This window comes from Neodiprion pinetum, chromosome 3 (assembly GCF_021155775.2).
Source record: "Neodiprion pinetum isolate iyNeoPine1 chromosome 3, iyNeoPine1.2, whole genome shotgun sequence".
NCBI lineage: Eukaryota > Metazoa > Arthropoda > Insecta > Hymenoptera > Diprionidae > Neodiprion > Neodiprion pinetum.
In genome coordinates this window covers 43,584,530-43,600,527 of record NC_060234.1, presented here as the reverse complement: position 1 = coordinate 43,600,527, position 15,998 = coordinate 43,584,530, and the positions used below count along the sequence as shown (strand labels likewise).

The 15,998-nt window shown below is 37.8% G+C and overlaps 2 protein-coding genes and 1 long non-coding RNA gene across 6 annotated transcripts in view; 1 reads left to right on the top strand and 2 right to left on the bottom strand.

Annotated features, from left to right (window-relative positions):
- The first annotated feature begins 12 nt into the window (after positions 1 to 12).
- LOC124215668 (uncharacterized) lies at positions 13 to 326 on the top strand. The gene is made up of 2 exons (XR_006882419.2): positions 13 to 110; positions 261 to 326. It is a non-coding gene; the product is annotated as an uncharacterized lncRNA (long non-coding RNA).
- A 597-nt stretch (positions 327 to 923) lies between these two features.
- On the bottom strand, positions 924 to 3,214 carry Prosbeta5 (Proteasome beta5 subunit). The gene is made up of 5 exons (XM_046619337.2): positions 3,010 to 3,214; positions 2,578 to 2,728; positions 2,111 to 2,323; positions 1,252 to 1,485; positions 924 to 1,127 (listed from the first exon to the last, which is right to left on the bottom strand). Exons 1-5 carry the CDS (start codon positions 3,151 to 3,153, stop codon positions 1,018 to 1,020), a joined length of 852 nt encoding a protein of 283 aa, XP_046475293.1. The 5' UTR covers positions 3,154 to 3,214; the 3' UTR covers positions 924 to 1,017.
- Positions 3,215 to 4,209: 995 nt separating this feature from the next.
- LOC124215686 (uncharacterized) overlaps positions 4,210 to 15,998 on the bottom strand; it is a 39,446-nt gene continuing 27,657 nt past the window's right edge. For 2 of the 4 annotated variants that reach the window (XM_069134086.1, XM_069134085.1), the window contains exons 6-8: positions 13,443 to 13,534; positions 9,873 to 10,065; positions 4,210 to 9,559 (exon numbers count right to left, since the gene is read on the bottom strand). In XM_069134086.1, coding sequence (XP_068990187.1) covers positions 9,279 to 9,559; positions 9,873 to 10,065; positions 13,443 to 13,534 — 566 coding nt within the window. In that variant the 3' untranslated portion in view covers positions 4,210 to 9,278. The remainder of the gene's footprint in view (positions 9,560 to 9,872; positions 10,066 to 13,442; positions 13,535 to 15,998) is intronic. The other 2 variants (XM_046619371.2, XM_069134087.1) reach the window with 2 other exon arrangements.

The window sequence follows — 15,998 nt, the reverse complement described above, 5'->3', positions numbered from 1 at the left end:
GTCAGCCGTCGGTTATCCCGTAAATGTGGTTGTGGGTGTCACGCATTTACGCCACGTGGACCTTTCGAAACACGTCTGTGTCCCTTCATGCATCAAGATTTCAACCCTGTGTAGTTATCAGATTGTAGGAGGAATGAGAGCTCCGCGGGAAATTTTTTACTTTATTACAAAATAAAAAAAAATAAAAATTTCACGTCATTGATATTTACGATGTCGTCCCACTGCGACAAAACCAATGAATTGTAATAATTATATTTCAGTGGACCCGAACGACCGCACGAGAGACGCGAAAGCGACTCTTGGCTAGACGGCGAAAAAGCTATAGATACATATTTCTGGAAAAAGCGCGGTTAGACGATCTCTGTTCTTATGCAAAGTCGCGTATTCGATGGAAAAGGACGAGTCGTGATCGGCCGGACGCAAGGGCACTCACAATATCAACGCGATTCGCGGTACTATGTGCGAATCAGCCAATCTGCGTTTTTTAATTTTTTTTTTTCAGTGGAAAGAAAGACGAGTAAATTTTTTTTTCCAAACTTAACAGTCAACACAGCAATAACACAGATACATTGTATCGTGTCGATAATATGTTAAATTTATAATCACATGTACTTTGACTGTTGTTGATCAATCAAATTGCGATAACGACTCAACTAATCTATTTCGTTTGTCCGTATCATTTGTTCATGAAATATGCACTTTGATTATCGGAATGAGGAGTACTGCAATATGAATCACAGTGCAAGCATAACATAAATATTCATACAGCGTCATTCATTTGTTGCCGAACGAGAAAGCGACTCCCGTAGCTGTTTTATCAGCGACTCTCTCTGATCGGGGTCTCACGTTCAGCAACAAATCAATGAACCTGTATATTTACAATGGAATATACTTTATGTTAGAGATCTGAGATATAGGTATAATTTATGCAATACGAAAAAACTTTTAATTAATTACAAAATGACGATTGTTTGCAATACAATATATTCTTGAGGATACACTTGAATGAAAATTTTATTACTGTCGTACATTTCTCAGCTTCTCTTTGTCTTCCTGATACTTGTAATGAAGATCCTTGCAGTCCTCGTCGGAAATGTGAACCCATCCAGTAGATTTCATGTGATAAACTGAAATTAACATATATTTACAATCGAGTGATAAATAAAATCATGGTTAATCCAAAAGTTGTATTGTAATTATTATCGGAATTCACAACAAATTGGGGAATTCGATTACAACTGCCACTCTTACCTCGTATTATACCCCCAGAGTACGCATCCCTGTGAGTGGCATGGTAAATGGACCTTCTCCCTAATTCATAGGCTTCTTCATCTGTCAAGTCCCAGTGGTAACCGGAATCCAAAACGCCAAAGGCGTATACAGAGCCAGAACCAACACTAAACACTTGACCGGCTGTTCGAGTTCCTTCTGAATCAACATAGTATAAGCCAGGCCCTCTTTTATCCCAGCCGGCGATCATCATTCCTGTTAGTGACAATAATATTGGCAATTTTATTAATAAAAACTTATTTTCTCTATCATAACACACTAGAACCTCGCTTAGCTGATTTTCGATTAACCGAGATTCCGATTATCTGAGACACCCATTTCACCCCAGCACACCACATTAACCGAGGTGTATCCTCGGATAATACGAAGAACCTCGGATGAAACGGAATAATGTCGTGTGCCTATGTATGAAATAATCATGCATCGCTTTGTTTTGAATATGCTGTAACATGGTATTTCTTGAGCTGGTCGGGTAATCGTCCGGGATCCCGATCCAGTCCAAGCCGTGAGACATTTATTTGGGACCCGTTGGAAATGCCCGTCACAATACATAAACTTAAAAACATAAAAGTTTGTTGCAATTTTATGCATTCTGAATTATAAATTCGACAGTTACTTTTCTGGATTCAAGCAGAGGGAATATAACGATGGCTTGAATTGTGAATGTTTTTCGTATTATCCGAGATTGAAATTACATTATTTATATTCAAATTGTACATTGTGCAATGTTCTAACTAATTCAAGTACCTAAATCTCATCTTAAACTATGATGTTCGTAGGACAATTCATCTTAATGAATTCATGAACCAACGCAACATACCCATAGAAAGGCCCATTCCTTTATAATTGTAAACCATGTTGGACATCAGTTTGCTTGCAGCAGCAACAGAGATTCGTTCTCTGTTTCTAAGCTCATACATTCGGCATTGCTTTGCCAAGACACGATCCCAGTAGACGCAGTCAGCAGCACCACCAGCTAGTGTTCCCAAAAGATAGTCATTGATCTCAACGATCTTCTTCATGCTCTGAGACCCTGCAATGAATATAAAATGATTGAAATTTCCTCCTGTGCTGTAATAAGGATGTCAAGGTATAAAATTATTTCAATTTAGGATCGCAATGACAAAATGGTGTATCGTCATAGTCTTTATTATCTCGTACTCATGCACTAGTGGTTGCGCCCCTTATTTAAGTTTACATCAGAATGTAATTGTCCAATTCATAAAAATGTTGTTTGAGTATCTGGTACAAGACGTGGCTACAAAATAAAATTACGGCTGAACTTACCAATAAATTGGCCACCAGTAGCACGCGAATCCACAGCAAGAACGACGCCACCTTTGTAACGAAATCCAAGGGTCGTTGTGCCATGATCGAAATTTATTTTCAATTTTCTTCCATTTTCATCGGTCGAGAATCGAGACAAATTTTCAGCCGGCTATTGGGTGATTAGTTTAATGTTTAAATGGGTTAAATAGAGGTTAGGGTTAGCCAATCATCGATGGATGGTACGAATTATGTGCCGAATAAGTAGTTATGAAGTGTGTAAGTTTTGGGAATTAAAGGAACGCAACAGCAAATGTCACAAATTTTTGGCAGCTCAATATGCTGTACTCAGTATTTGTAACTGAACAGCCGATTCATGAACAGGGTAACGGTGATGATGATGCACTTTACAAGGAACTGTCAAACTCGACAAATATTAAAGATAATACGTACGTTTGCGAACGGAGGCATAGCCAAATTCAAGTTGTTGCTGAAATTCTTGCTGTAGGCTTCAATTTCCCCTTGAAAATTGTCATTATTTCTGGGTAAATTAAAATCCAAGTAAGAATTTACTCCGCAAACTTCAGCGAGCGCCATGTCTGATACTGTAACAATCACGAACTACTTTGTCAACTCTGGGAAGAACCACGAGTTGCCACCACTTGCCACCACAGACGCCACAGAGCTCTACAGAGCACTAGTGCTCTCACTATGCCGCGTCATTGAGTAACAATCATTGTATAACTGCATTTTTCGTGCCAGTTCGGTTGGTAAGGTAGGCAAAATGCTCATCCGTAATTGTAGCAATTTGGCAGTGTTCGATGGTAAGTGATCACGTCAATAGGTTCAGTCGGTCACGTTTGGGTATTTTATTCTTGTTTGAATACGATTATTCAATGCCTGCACTTTTCGACTCGTCTTGTGCGATTTCAGTGTGAAATCCAGTTGGTATAGCAAAATGCAGCAACTTCTCAACGATCCTTCAGCTTCCCTTACCCAAAAACAAACCCAAAAACAAACCTAAGTTTCAGCCTAATGTATGTTAGGTATGTAACTTGGTGAGGCCAGATTTTCACGGACAGCAAAATGCTGCCGCAGTATTTTGCTGCCGTGAAATGCCAAGAAAATAGGTAATTCGCAACCACTGCGCGCCAGGTAGCGCTAGAGTCCGTTTTGCAGGGACTCTTAGTAACGCTTCTCTAATTTATTGTCATTCCTTTTGGTGAAACGCTCGGCACCAAAATACTACGGCAGCATTTTTAGTCTAGGCTTTGATTCTTATTCGATTTCAAAGAGATTGCAAAAAGTTACATGGAAATCCATGCAGCATCCGCGTAGTCTGAGGTGAATATCTAGCGCGCCTCGACTGTTTGCTGCCCGTGAAAATTCAGTCTGAGTGGCGCCTTCAAGTTGAAGAGTCTGGGGGTGCAACAGTTTTCTGTAATTCTCTACCAGCGCCATGAGGTTTGAAAGAAATTTCCGAAAATCTTTGCAACTTTATCGAGCTGTTTAAAAGTTTAAATGTATACTTTAGGGAGATGAATGCAAAGGGCGAATATAGGGCACATGACCCGATAGTAATCGCTATTGAAGTAGGGAATCGCACAGTGTGTATATTATATGACACAGAATATCGCTTTTATTTTGACGTTAACAACCAGAGTTTGTTACAGACTTCTTTTATACGTATTCTATGCATAGTGTGTATAGACTTCAATTAAGAAATTATTTTGATTGTCAATTGTAGATATGCAGGTGCTGTTCAATATAAGATGATATACCTATACATTATTGTATGAGATTCTAAATAATTCTCTAACCGCCGTATTGAAGGATTGAGGAAAGTTTGATCGAACGACAGATGTGTGAATTTTCTGAATTAGGTGTAATATACAGTGTTACATCGCAGTCAATATTTATCCCTGTATAATGGATGTGAGGCGTCTCATAATCAGATGGTGCCGAATTACAATCAGTCGACTCACAATCAGAACCACATCAGTTAGGTACATTTTTGAACATAGAACTCTAAAATACGCATGCTTGACAGGTAGTACGCAAGATTTTGAACGGAATATTGTTGGAATGTAAATTGAGATTGGAATTTTTATAATAACATACATGCATCTTGAAGGAAATCACCTTATATATATAAAAAAAACCTCACATTGTCTGCCCAGAAAACTTTCTACGATTATGGCTTAATTAAGAATCTCGGGAAACCTGAAGTTTCAATTGCGAATGTTCAATAGTTTACGTATATAAATGTAGGTGTAATATGATATATATATATATATATATATATATATATCAATTTCTTGTAGTGGGTACTCAACTTAATTAACAATAAGAGACCCGTCGCACTTTTTACCTCAGTTTGGGAGAAAATTTGTGCTTACAACAATTACCATGCTTGCAGGTGTAGTAAATAAGTAAAACTTGTAACGCGTGTATAAAAATAGATTAAACTTTTAGCGTAATAGATGTGATGAATGACGTTGGATACTTGATATAATGTAAATTTACTAGAGGCGAGATCATTACACGCGCAGTGTAATATAGATGGGCATCTGGATAACCATATTATCCTGCATTACGCATTTAATATCGAACTGTATTATTTGAGGGAGAGGAGAATGAATATTTGAGATATATCTATATACAGGCAGTGAAGACGTAGAGCACCTTGCACAGATAATAATAATAATAATATTTGGATTTATACGTACACTTAGGTACCATTTAAATACCCTTCTCCAACATATACATATATTGTACACGTATAATTATTTCTTACGTCTTACGTTCTGCATACATGTATGTATTCGACTATGCTAGGAATTATATAACTTTCGGTTCTTTGAAAAGTCGATATTTCGGCCATTCTACTTTGTATCCCAGATTCCATTTTTTTTTTTTTTCATAGTTATGTATCACATTACGTCGTCAAATTTCATAATACTTCCTTGTATTCATAATTAGAAAATTTTCGAGAGTTACGAATCTGCAAGTGGCGGAGGGGGGGGGGGGGGGGATATAGAATTATAATATTGCGCATGAGTAGAGAAAACCTGAATTTTATGTGAACATTCCGCAGGAATGTGTAATATAGCTGCAGATTCTGATATAGATGAACTTACGCTGAAGATTACAAATTATAGAACTGTCGATTAGCCATGCGGTCTAGCTCGAAATATGTTTCGTTCGTTTCGTTCGAGCTGATTCAAATCGACTTCAAATCGTGTTTAATCTATAGTCTATAGCTAGATTGACTATGCAGACAATATTACACTTATGCAGTTCAGGACCTGAATGCAACATAAAACTACGTTGAAAGTATTTTCAGAGGCCTGCTTAACCTTTATTCAAGTACTTATTAACGTATTGCAAACGTTAATACTGTGTATAATAATTCGTATTAGTATAATTGCTGCTTGGATTATGATTTATAAATCATTCTATGCGTATATGTATATGGCACGTATTATAATTTAGGCCGTGTCTACTTGTAGGCATTGTTTTAACAACAATGATCAAGTTTTGTATTCGATTTATGTCCATTATACAAAATCAATATTAAACTAACATTACGCTTGGAAAATCGGGTTTAACGTATGAAAAATCTGATCGATAGACCTTGCTTCCTAAAAAAGAAGCAGAAGCTGTAAACACAATGTAATTAATATATACATGACAATGTATAATAATGCATGATAAATAATATAATGTCTTAATATGAATACAATTAAATGAAATCACAGGTAACAGTGTTAAACCGTTTAACAGAGTGATGAAAATAAACCTGCGTACGCCCGTGTTATTACCTACGCAGCGAAAGGTAGATAGAATGCCTTACGATTTGTCCCTGCCCACATGGAATCGTGAATGTTTTGTCGTCTCGTTTTCACAAAGTGAAATAATTAAATGACAAACCGCGTAACGGACGTTGCTCTTCGGCTTTGCGCTTTGGAAAATAACAAAGAGCTGACAGACGAGATCATTGTACGAGCATTGCAGATCGATTCAATTTTCGGAATTTTCTACGCAGTTTCAATCGTTACTACATACATTCTTACCTAATCAAATCCCTACATTGGCGTAACGCTGCAGCCTGTAAGGGAGGTAAGCAGCTTTCTTTCCTTGCATAGATAAAAACCTCCAGTGAAATGTTGTTCTGTAGTTTCGCCAGTATTACCATTTAAAACATTGACGTATAGTATTATTGGTGGAATAGAAACTTATTGGCGAATTGTAATCAAGTTATGATAAACAAGGATTTTGCAGGTAATGGAAAAATTCAGCGGTTTGAAGAGAAAAAAGCAATTTGACGTTTGGAAAGAAAATCGCACGAAACGTTGCGGAAATGTTTTGAAACGAGATTTTTTTCGTTCAGAAATACACGCAGAATAAAATTCCGGATTTATAAGATATTTTCAAGCAGTAAATTTACCGAAGTTGTGTGATAAAAAGTTCTGAAAAGTAATTGGTTTCAAGAAAAACAATTTTCACCAGGGAATGAAGCGAACCACTTACTAAAATTTAATCTCACCCGTTACATTTACGATTGCATTTAATATTCAATCTTAAAGGCGTACCTTACACATTATTTGAGTAATAGGTTACAAGTGTATAAGGTGTGCGGTGCGTTATTAGACGTCTACTTTACACGAATTATTGTATCTATACACGCAGCGAGACTTATTTTTCAATACCGTTGATGATTCAAGAAACTCATTATAAACTCGACGGAGTATTACACCAGCCATGTAGGTATGCATGGATATAGGTATTATATATGTATGAGGTATGTTTCGTCGGTACATGGCATGGGCATCAATGTATCAGAAACGAGTAACCGATGACACTGGTCGATAAACGAAACGTCGAACATTGAGACAGACTTACGATTAGGTGGCAAATTGCCGTTCGTTTCAATACGCATACAATCTACGATTTCGTCATGCGAATTCATCGTTGGTTCCTTAAATGAAATATCATTAATTATTGGTATATAAAATAGTTGTGATTAATAAACTGTAATGATTGTAATGAACTCTCGACGCAAGGTATGATACCCGGACTCATTTGTCTTAGGATGATGCACTACAAATACCTGCGTAATGTTGATGAATATTATGAATAATTATTTATACACTTAGAGGATTGACCGTTAGCGATTAAATATATCTTGTCATCCAACGTCCAACGCAAGAGGTCACGAGACTTAATTTTTATATTTCGAGAGAAGGCAGTATTGTGATGTTTAAATCGAGGAAAGTTTGTTAGTTCCTAATTAAAAATACACAGATTATTAAGCAAATAGAAAAACTAAATGACGATACGCAAAGCTGCGTTGCAAGACAGTACAAGAGCTTAGACAAAAGATTTGCATGTCGTAAATTTGATACCGGTATAATGACAATTATTCCCGTTACTGATCGTTATATCATACAAGCCATATCACGGACTAATTTTTGCTTACAATCAGTGAAATTACACGTAATCTCGAACAGGGCCTTTAGTCCCTGAACCTCGGTTCAGCCGCGTTGAATTGACGAGAATTTGAAGATTGTCTGCAGGTACAAGTGTAAGTGTCGAAAAGATGCCTGGCAAGAGTGGGGGTGGAACGGCGTCGAGTAACGAGCAAGAATTAATTAAATAGCAATCAGCGAATGTGCGATGGAGTGGATATCGCTTTAATGTACAAGGGTATAAGACGGATACAATATACTTACTTCAAATTAAAGAAGACTTGGTAGGGGTAGGGGGAGAGGAAAGGCGGCACGGAGGGCTTATACGTATATACAGCGTGCGTACACACACTTGCGTCACTCGCCGCTACAGTTGTGTGGAAGTTACGATTTATTACATTTTATTGCATCAAGCATTGTCGCGGGGAAAAGTTCCCCTCACTGCTCAGAGTACGTAATACCTGCTTACCGTCTCGCGAGGGTGTATTTGTAGGCATGAGAGCTGCGTAGTACAGCTTCGGTGATATTGAAACCACCGCAAAAAGTTCGGATATAAAACATTGGGAAAATCGGGGTGAGAGAGTGAGAGGGAAGAGCCTGGGATGAGGATATGCGAAATGTATGGCTCATGTATGTACATGCCAAAATTTCACGTGTAATGAAAAAGAACTACAGTCTTTGGACCTGAATGTTTTCGATAGTCGACGTTTCTTCGGAAGGAAGCGTACAATGGCATCCGGGTAAAATATATGTTTGGGTAGTCGAAAAGTGCTTTTTAATTTGATTTACCAAAATATCAATATGAATCCTGTGTTTGTTTTTTTGGAGATATTCGCTGCGCACGATTCGTCTGAAATTGTTTGGAAATACGGTTAACAACGTGGTGATTTGGTAGGTGCGATCAAATTATAAATCGCAAAAAGCTTTGGAGAAGAATATTTAGCTGCCCGTTTTCCGATCCATCCAAAGCTTTTGCACAAACTATTTACTTGCTTAGGAATTCTTAAATCTCCGTCGTACGCATGGTGGACACTTTCTGCAACGATAACAATTCTCCAAGGTAAATAAAACCATGCAGCTTCGCCCAAGAATACTGATGCTCGAAATAACAGTTTTCAATCATCGCGATAATCGAAGTCGAAAATTAAGAAACAATGTTAAATCCTGCCTTTTAACGGCTGTTCAAACTTGAACGATTTCAACGAATCGGTAGGTGTACTTAATTGGGCTTACGTTGAGCTAGGCGATACTTCACAAGACGTGGAGGTTCTCGCAGCTCTTGCTCTTCGTGTCATTAATACACATCTTGCTTAATATTTCACGGGCAAGATTCAGGCTGAGGGCTGTTTTGCTCGCGTGCAGCTTAACCAGCATTTTTCCCTTGCTGCCCTGACGACGCAGTTTCTTGTCCCGGGACTCCCGCAGTCGGATCTGCTTAAGGACCCCGACGAGGAGCTCGTCGACGTTGTGCTGAATGCCACTCGACGTTTCTATGAATTTACACTCCCTCGAAGTAGCAAGCTGCTTACCCTCTGTGAAAAACGCATCGGAATTCGATCCGGATTATACAGGCAACCACTGCAGCGTATAAGAACGCGAGCAACGCACGGACAACGTTCGTCGTTATTAAGAACGCAAAAAAAAGAAACAAAAAAAAAAAATTGTCAATACTACAGAGTCGAGTTAAGGCGGTTGTTAAGTTGGCTACGAATAAATCAACTGCTTTCCAGTGTATAAAAGTTATACCGATTTATCACGCTATTGACAAAAATCTCAGATTACTCACCTATAAATCAGTCGGCAAGGACGGGTGGAGGCACGACTAGTACTGAATAAGCAACTCACCGTTGGCTGTGATTGTCCGGCTTCGGGCCAGGTCAGCCTTGTTTCCAACAACGATGACAGCGCGTTCCTGGGTGAAATGCTCTCGCCATAGATAGTTAAGGATCTCTTCGGCCACTTCGAAACTAGCACGTGATACTATCGAGTAAATAACTATGCAGGCGTGTGGCTCGTACGTCGATAAAGAGTTTTCCACCTGAAAATTGAAAATATTGATATTTCAATACTGTTCACGTGCGCCTTTAATATTCCATCGCTCTAAATTCAGCCCGTCTCTTCGCAAAACCCATCTTACATTACAATGCACGTGAAAACGAAACTCAATATTTGAAACTGATGTTTGAATTTCGTTACATACATTATTCTATCAACTTGCCTATTCTCGTATCTTTCGGGCTCTCGGACGAAAAATTGAATGGTCTGATCGGAGAACCAGACGCAGGCACGAGATATAAATATTAGGGAAACTGAGATATTTTCAGTAATGATTAGACGAGAAATTTCTGCAAACTTTGTCATGAAAACATTTTTTCACGACAGGGACACTGATTATCTCCACATTAAGTCGAATTGTGTAATTCTGAAATTTCTGGATATTCGGTAAGTCGACTTTATAAATAATTTAATAAGTAAGTATAATTGCATCAAGTCACGAGCGTGAATAACGTATCAATGTTAGTTTTCCTATTTCTCTTCCATGGAATATCGAAGGTGTGAATTGAGTTGAACGAAATTCCGGCGAGTGTGGTAACATTACAAGTCAACGCTCTCATCGAGTGATCGATTAATGCTACGCGCTGAATCGAGGTACAAAAGAATCGCTCTACTCTCTAACACCCATGATTCCTGGTGAATAGCTAGCCTACTACGTCCCCTTGTCCGTAAATTCCTGTAGAGGATTTAAGGAGAACAGGTGGCGAAAATAGGCCTAACATTGGATAAAATTCAAATGGCATTTGCGAAGAACAGAAACAACATACGTATATTTAGTTTTTTGCGACATTTTTATTGGAGTTTTGGCTATAAAATTCAGTGGTCAAAGTTTGAAGAATTTGAATATTTAAGGGAGATACGGGCGGATAAATAAGACCACGCGTCTCGTGCGCTGCTCCCTTATTGCCACGATTCCGAGTGAACGGTTACAGTTTACGGCAATTTTTAAGCGCCATTCTCTTCGTGGGATGTTTCTCAACAGAGTGTACCAAAGTTTTTTGAAAAAATAGAAATTAAAAAAAAGGCGATCAAAATTTGAGAAACATCGAAAAGTGAATGACATTTGCTGTAATAACAACAATACTGAATTGTTTTTTTTACGCAGACGTTGATTCGGTTTGTGGAGAAAGTTATTAGCTGTATTTCAAAAAAAAGAACACGGCGATATCTCACTGCGTTCTGGAGTTGTCGTGGAAAATTAATGAGAAACGTTGATTTGAGAAAAACGAGTGCGTTTTTTTACAAATACCATTGATATTCACTATAAAAAATGTGACAAATGACTTCAAAATAAGAAAAATTAGATAACTTTTTTCAATTGTTCATAAACGTCAATTGAATGTTTACCCCATTTTCAACCGTCAAAGCCTTCCTAGTCCCCGGGAAATCAATTTTGCGAATTCTTCAGTTTTCCTTACGCCAACGTGTTGAGAAGACATTGTAATATCAGAGTAGAAAAAAAAAAGAAATGAAAAATTTCGAATTTTTTTGATGCCTACTCTCCTGAAACGGTGCAGGTGATGACGAGGTATTTCTTTTTCTTTGTCTTTTACCGTTTCTTCTTTTTCTCATACATTTCTTTCTATTTTTCCAGATTTCGACTCAATTACATATCCCAGGCTGGCGTTCAATTTAATATTCAAATATATGTAATATCTCACTATATTACACGCGGAGAAAGAAAAGCGACATCAAGTGTAATGTGCTGGCGTCTGGATTTTGTGTGTGAATTAGGTTTGAAGCTTAGGTGAGACGAAAAGGATTTTTTGTTCACTTTGAGGAACCTTTTTCCGCACATAAGCATCCCTGCATATTTCATAGCTGTAATGTACGTAAGATTGTCCTATTCCACATTCTCGCTGGTTTATTGCGGGCTCTGCGCACCTTTGCGTACGGATATATATATATTGTTGTACTCCGCGGACTGCCAGCCTAATTTACAAGACATACTTTCAACCTCAAAACTCTATTTGTATCCAAAAGCGTGGGCGTTGCGTGCTCAGACTGTAAGAAATTACTAGGACGCACGTTCGCTTCAATTTTCATTATACCTGTGCGTACTTTGGTCAATACCCGAATCCCGTTCGACTCTCAAGAGAACAAGAAATGAGATATCCTGCAAATGTGGGCTTAATTGTGGCCCCACTAACGAAGGTAATTAATCCCTCATGAAAAGCAGATAATAATCAACGATTTACCGCATGTAAGAGAATTTTTCTGAAGTAAGGTAAAACTTTCGGTACAAAGTGTAATAAATTATGATTGTAACGGCCTTTGCTGCGGAGCTACAGAATTATAAATCTACGCACCTCTTTTACCAAGAAATGCGCATTATCCGGTAGTACAGAGCCAAATAACACAGGTCAGCCGATTTTTTTTTTTTTTTTTTGCATTTCTATTGTCATGGATAAATTTCGATTTTATACGTCAAATAATACCCAAAACCTTTATTTATTACTTGTAATTTATTATTTATTTATTTATTTTTTTTTATTGTAGTTTATTTTTGTCTTATTTACGTTGATAAATAAGTCTTGAAGTTTTTGATTGATAGCTAATATTGGTGCCTGTGTGGAAAAGAAAGGAAAATGTTTTCACCAAGGTGTGATGGACTTTACCGTTATTACGTTATCAGGCAGAGAGATTAGGTTCAGGTTTGATACGAGAACGTTCATGCGAAAATAGAAGTTTAAAAGTTCATTTTTAAACTTTGTTTGTCAATTCTTCTACATTCTTAGAATGTTATTAATTATTATTTTTTAATGAAAGTGATTTAAATGCAAAAGTGAAGTTTATTCAATTGTTATTTACAACAAATGGTTGAGAAAGTAGGTAATTTTTCTTTGAATCCGAAATACCCTTCTGGTTTCTACGAAAAACAAACTTTATCTAATTGAACTATTTCTTCGTTTATAAATTACGTAGAAGAAAGCAAAATTTGACATCTAGAACCTAGACTCAAAATTCGCGTTGACCGATCTAATCCCTACCGTGGAACAACTAACATAAAGCGAGGCTAAGACTGCATTTCATCAATACTTGAATGTTATCTCACGTTGGTTCCGTTAACGAACACCTTATCCTCTGCTCCTAAATCAGAAACGCTATTTTGTGCATGGATCAGGTCTGGAATGAATTTTCGGTCGAATTGTAATCCGAAGGTTAATAAATCCGACGCTGTGCTAGGTAGGCACGTATTCTAACGTATTCCATAATAGGCCTTATATACATAGGCATATGGGTGTCTATTGTAGGTGTACACCTCCATATCGGCGTAAGGCCTTGTACATCCATACATGTAATGACATAGCCCATTCGAATGGGATTCGCGACTATTCATGCCGTATCTAGATAACTCACGCTCATCTCCACGTTCGGATGATCGATGAATATCATTTCGGATTCCTCTTCGTCGAGTAGAATGGAGACCGTCTTCTCCCCAAATTCGTCATCTGAAAGCAATTCATGAATCGTATCACCACGATGGGCGTCACACCGTAAATTTACCCAGAACGGAAGATATATTGTCACCGTTGACGGGTTCTTCTCCTCCGCGATTATATATCGCGCTTTATTAACCTTCTGATTTATAGTTAGTATCCCTGAGCTATCCGTCTGTCGTCTGGGACTCGTTTTACGGAAACAAGAAATTTCAGAGAATCGTCGTAGATGATATTTTTTTCTTCGAAAAAGTCTGAAATATTCTGGTGACAATTTTTGAATGGTAAGTTTTATTGGAATGATCATATAAAGTAATTATAGTTATCGATTCTATAAAATGAACTTATACGTATAAGTACTAAATGAAACGAACGAATGAAACACCAACGACCACCGCAGATCAACTCTTCCCAGCATTGACCGAGATCCGGGAAATAATTCCTTAAGGGGAGGTTCCAGTCAAAATCGATCAAAAAAACTTATTTTTTTGTATTGCTTTATTTTCATCCTTAAGGTCTTAAAAATGTGTAGGCAAAAGGATATTTCCCTATCTAATTGATTTTACGAGTTATAGCGTATAGACGAGAGAGCGCGTCGACCGAAAAACAGGTAGAAACGCGAATTTATTTATTTATTACGCGGAGGCGAATTTATCAGTGTTGGCGAAAAAGGCCAGAGTTGACAAAACCAGCACCAAAGTTCAGCAAAACATGCTTTTTGAAGATGAGGAAGGAGTCCTGTATGGTGCGGGAATCGCTGATTAGATGAAAGTGTAAAAAAAAAACATTATATACGATTCTTTCTTCGTTAAACTTTAAACGCGGTTTTCTCGAAACACCTTTTTTTTGCGCGCGGGGCGCGATTCCGCTTCAACGACTACACCGATTTCGACGTTTGGCGGCTCAAATTAAAGCTTATTCAATTTAAGGGGCCTTCAGGAAGTGTTTTTTGTCAAAAAAAAATGTTTAGTATTGTTTTTTTCAACGTTAAAACAAATAAAAAGAGGCAAAAAAGGTGTTTTTTTTTCAAAGGGTCCCCATTTTTTCTAAAAAGGGTTTTTTGAAAATCGGAAATTCACAAGGCCCCCCAAATTTCATCTACTTTATGATTTTTTTTGGTTTTTTCGTTTCGGATCACTTGGCAGGGCTGTAGAGTGCCCCGCGCACACTGTCCACCGCCGCGCACGACCGTCGTCAGTGAGGGCTGGAGCTGTCATTATGTATTATTTTTACTCGAAAAAATTTTGTAAACTTTTTAAAATATAGACAAATAAATGCCACAAAAGTTTTTTAAAAAAAATACGTACGTACTCTCAAAAAAAAATCATGAAATTACGCACATTTTCGGGCCTCTGGACTAGAACCTCCCCTTAATGGTGATATAGTTAGAATTTCGCAGCATGCGATAATGGGGGTTTGGTGTTAAACTTTGAAAAGGTCAGCGGGAGTTCAGCTTGGTGGTTCTTAAGAAATATGAGCGGGATTATCGACACTTTTGTCTTTAATTCGCGCCCACCGATGCGTAATGCGTTGTAATCACTTTGCAAGATTTAGCCCTGCATCTTTAATGCTTCATTCGCAAATGTTTGTTTCACGGCCTGCGACTCGAGTCTCGCTCCTTCGACATAACAGAAGCGAGTAAAGCACAAAGGCTGTAGCAAATTGGTCTTCTTCGTGTGTAATCAGAAACACCGACAGCACTATACTGCGGCCTCTTAAATCCTGGCACCATTGCTACCTCAAAGCCCCCGCTGTTTAATTAATAGAGCAACTAGATAAATCGGAGCAATCAGAAACGTCGGGCTTACGTTAGGTCGAATACTTGCCTACAATAACTGATGTCTATCATATATATCAAGGTACTAAGTAGACAGGTACGTACAGGCTACAAGTGTATTCCAAGTAGGCATTTTAACACGCGGCCGGAATGCGCGAAGCAATGAAAATTGAATGTATAATGCTTGTACGAGTATACACGTGCTTGTATAGGTATACGTCGAGAGTTGGTCCCACGTCAGAGAACTTGCAGTAATTCACGAGTGTGATTCACCTCAGACTGTTAATGCAATTTATCAACCGCTTATAGTGGTATAATACCTACGTTGCCGAGTTTATTAAGCGGTCGGGCACAATACGCGTGTCCAGAGAACGGTCAAAATAATACACAGGTTTGCAAAAAAAATATTTTTTTCAGTTGCATGGGATGTTTTTGGTAAATATTATGTTTTCGAGTGTACTGAATCATAAAATGACTTTCATTTTCCTCCATCACGTACAGTATTCTTGAAAAAATACAAAGGGTTTGGATAAAAAAAGTATAACAGTAATGAAAAAACCACTATTTTATTACAACGAACTAAACAATATTTCTTATAAAATTAAACAAACAATCTCTTCATCAGATGTATTCAATATTTTGTGTTCATTCTTTTCGCCTATGAAACCTTTTCTTCTACTCCGTGATACACCTCCGAAC

Bases quoted from the DNA above. Each gene is read 5' to 3' on its own strand.
- Prosbeta5 (XM_046619337.2), bottom strand. From the start codon at position 3,153: ATGGCGCTCGCTGAAGTTTGCGGAGTAAATTCTTACTTGGATTTTAAT. The intron at 2,729-3,009 runs GTACGTATTATC...ATCACCCAATAG, and splicing joins CTATGCCTCCGTTCGCAAAC to CCGGCTGAAAATTTGTCTCG. The intron at 1,128-1,251 runs GTAAGAGTGGCA...TGTTAATTTCAG, and splicing joins CTCTGGGGGTATAATACGAG to TTTATCACATGAAATCTACT.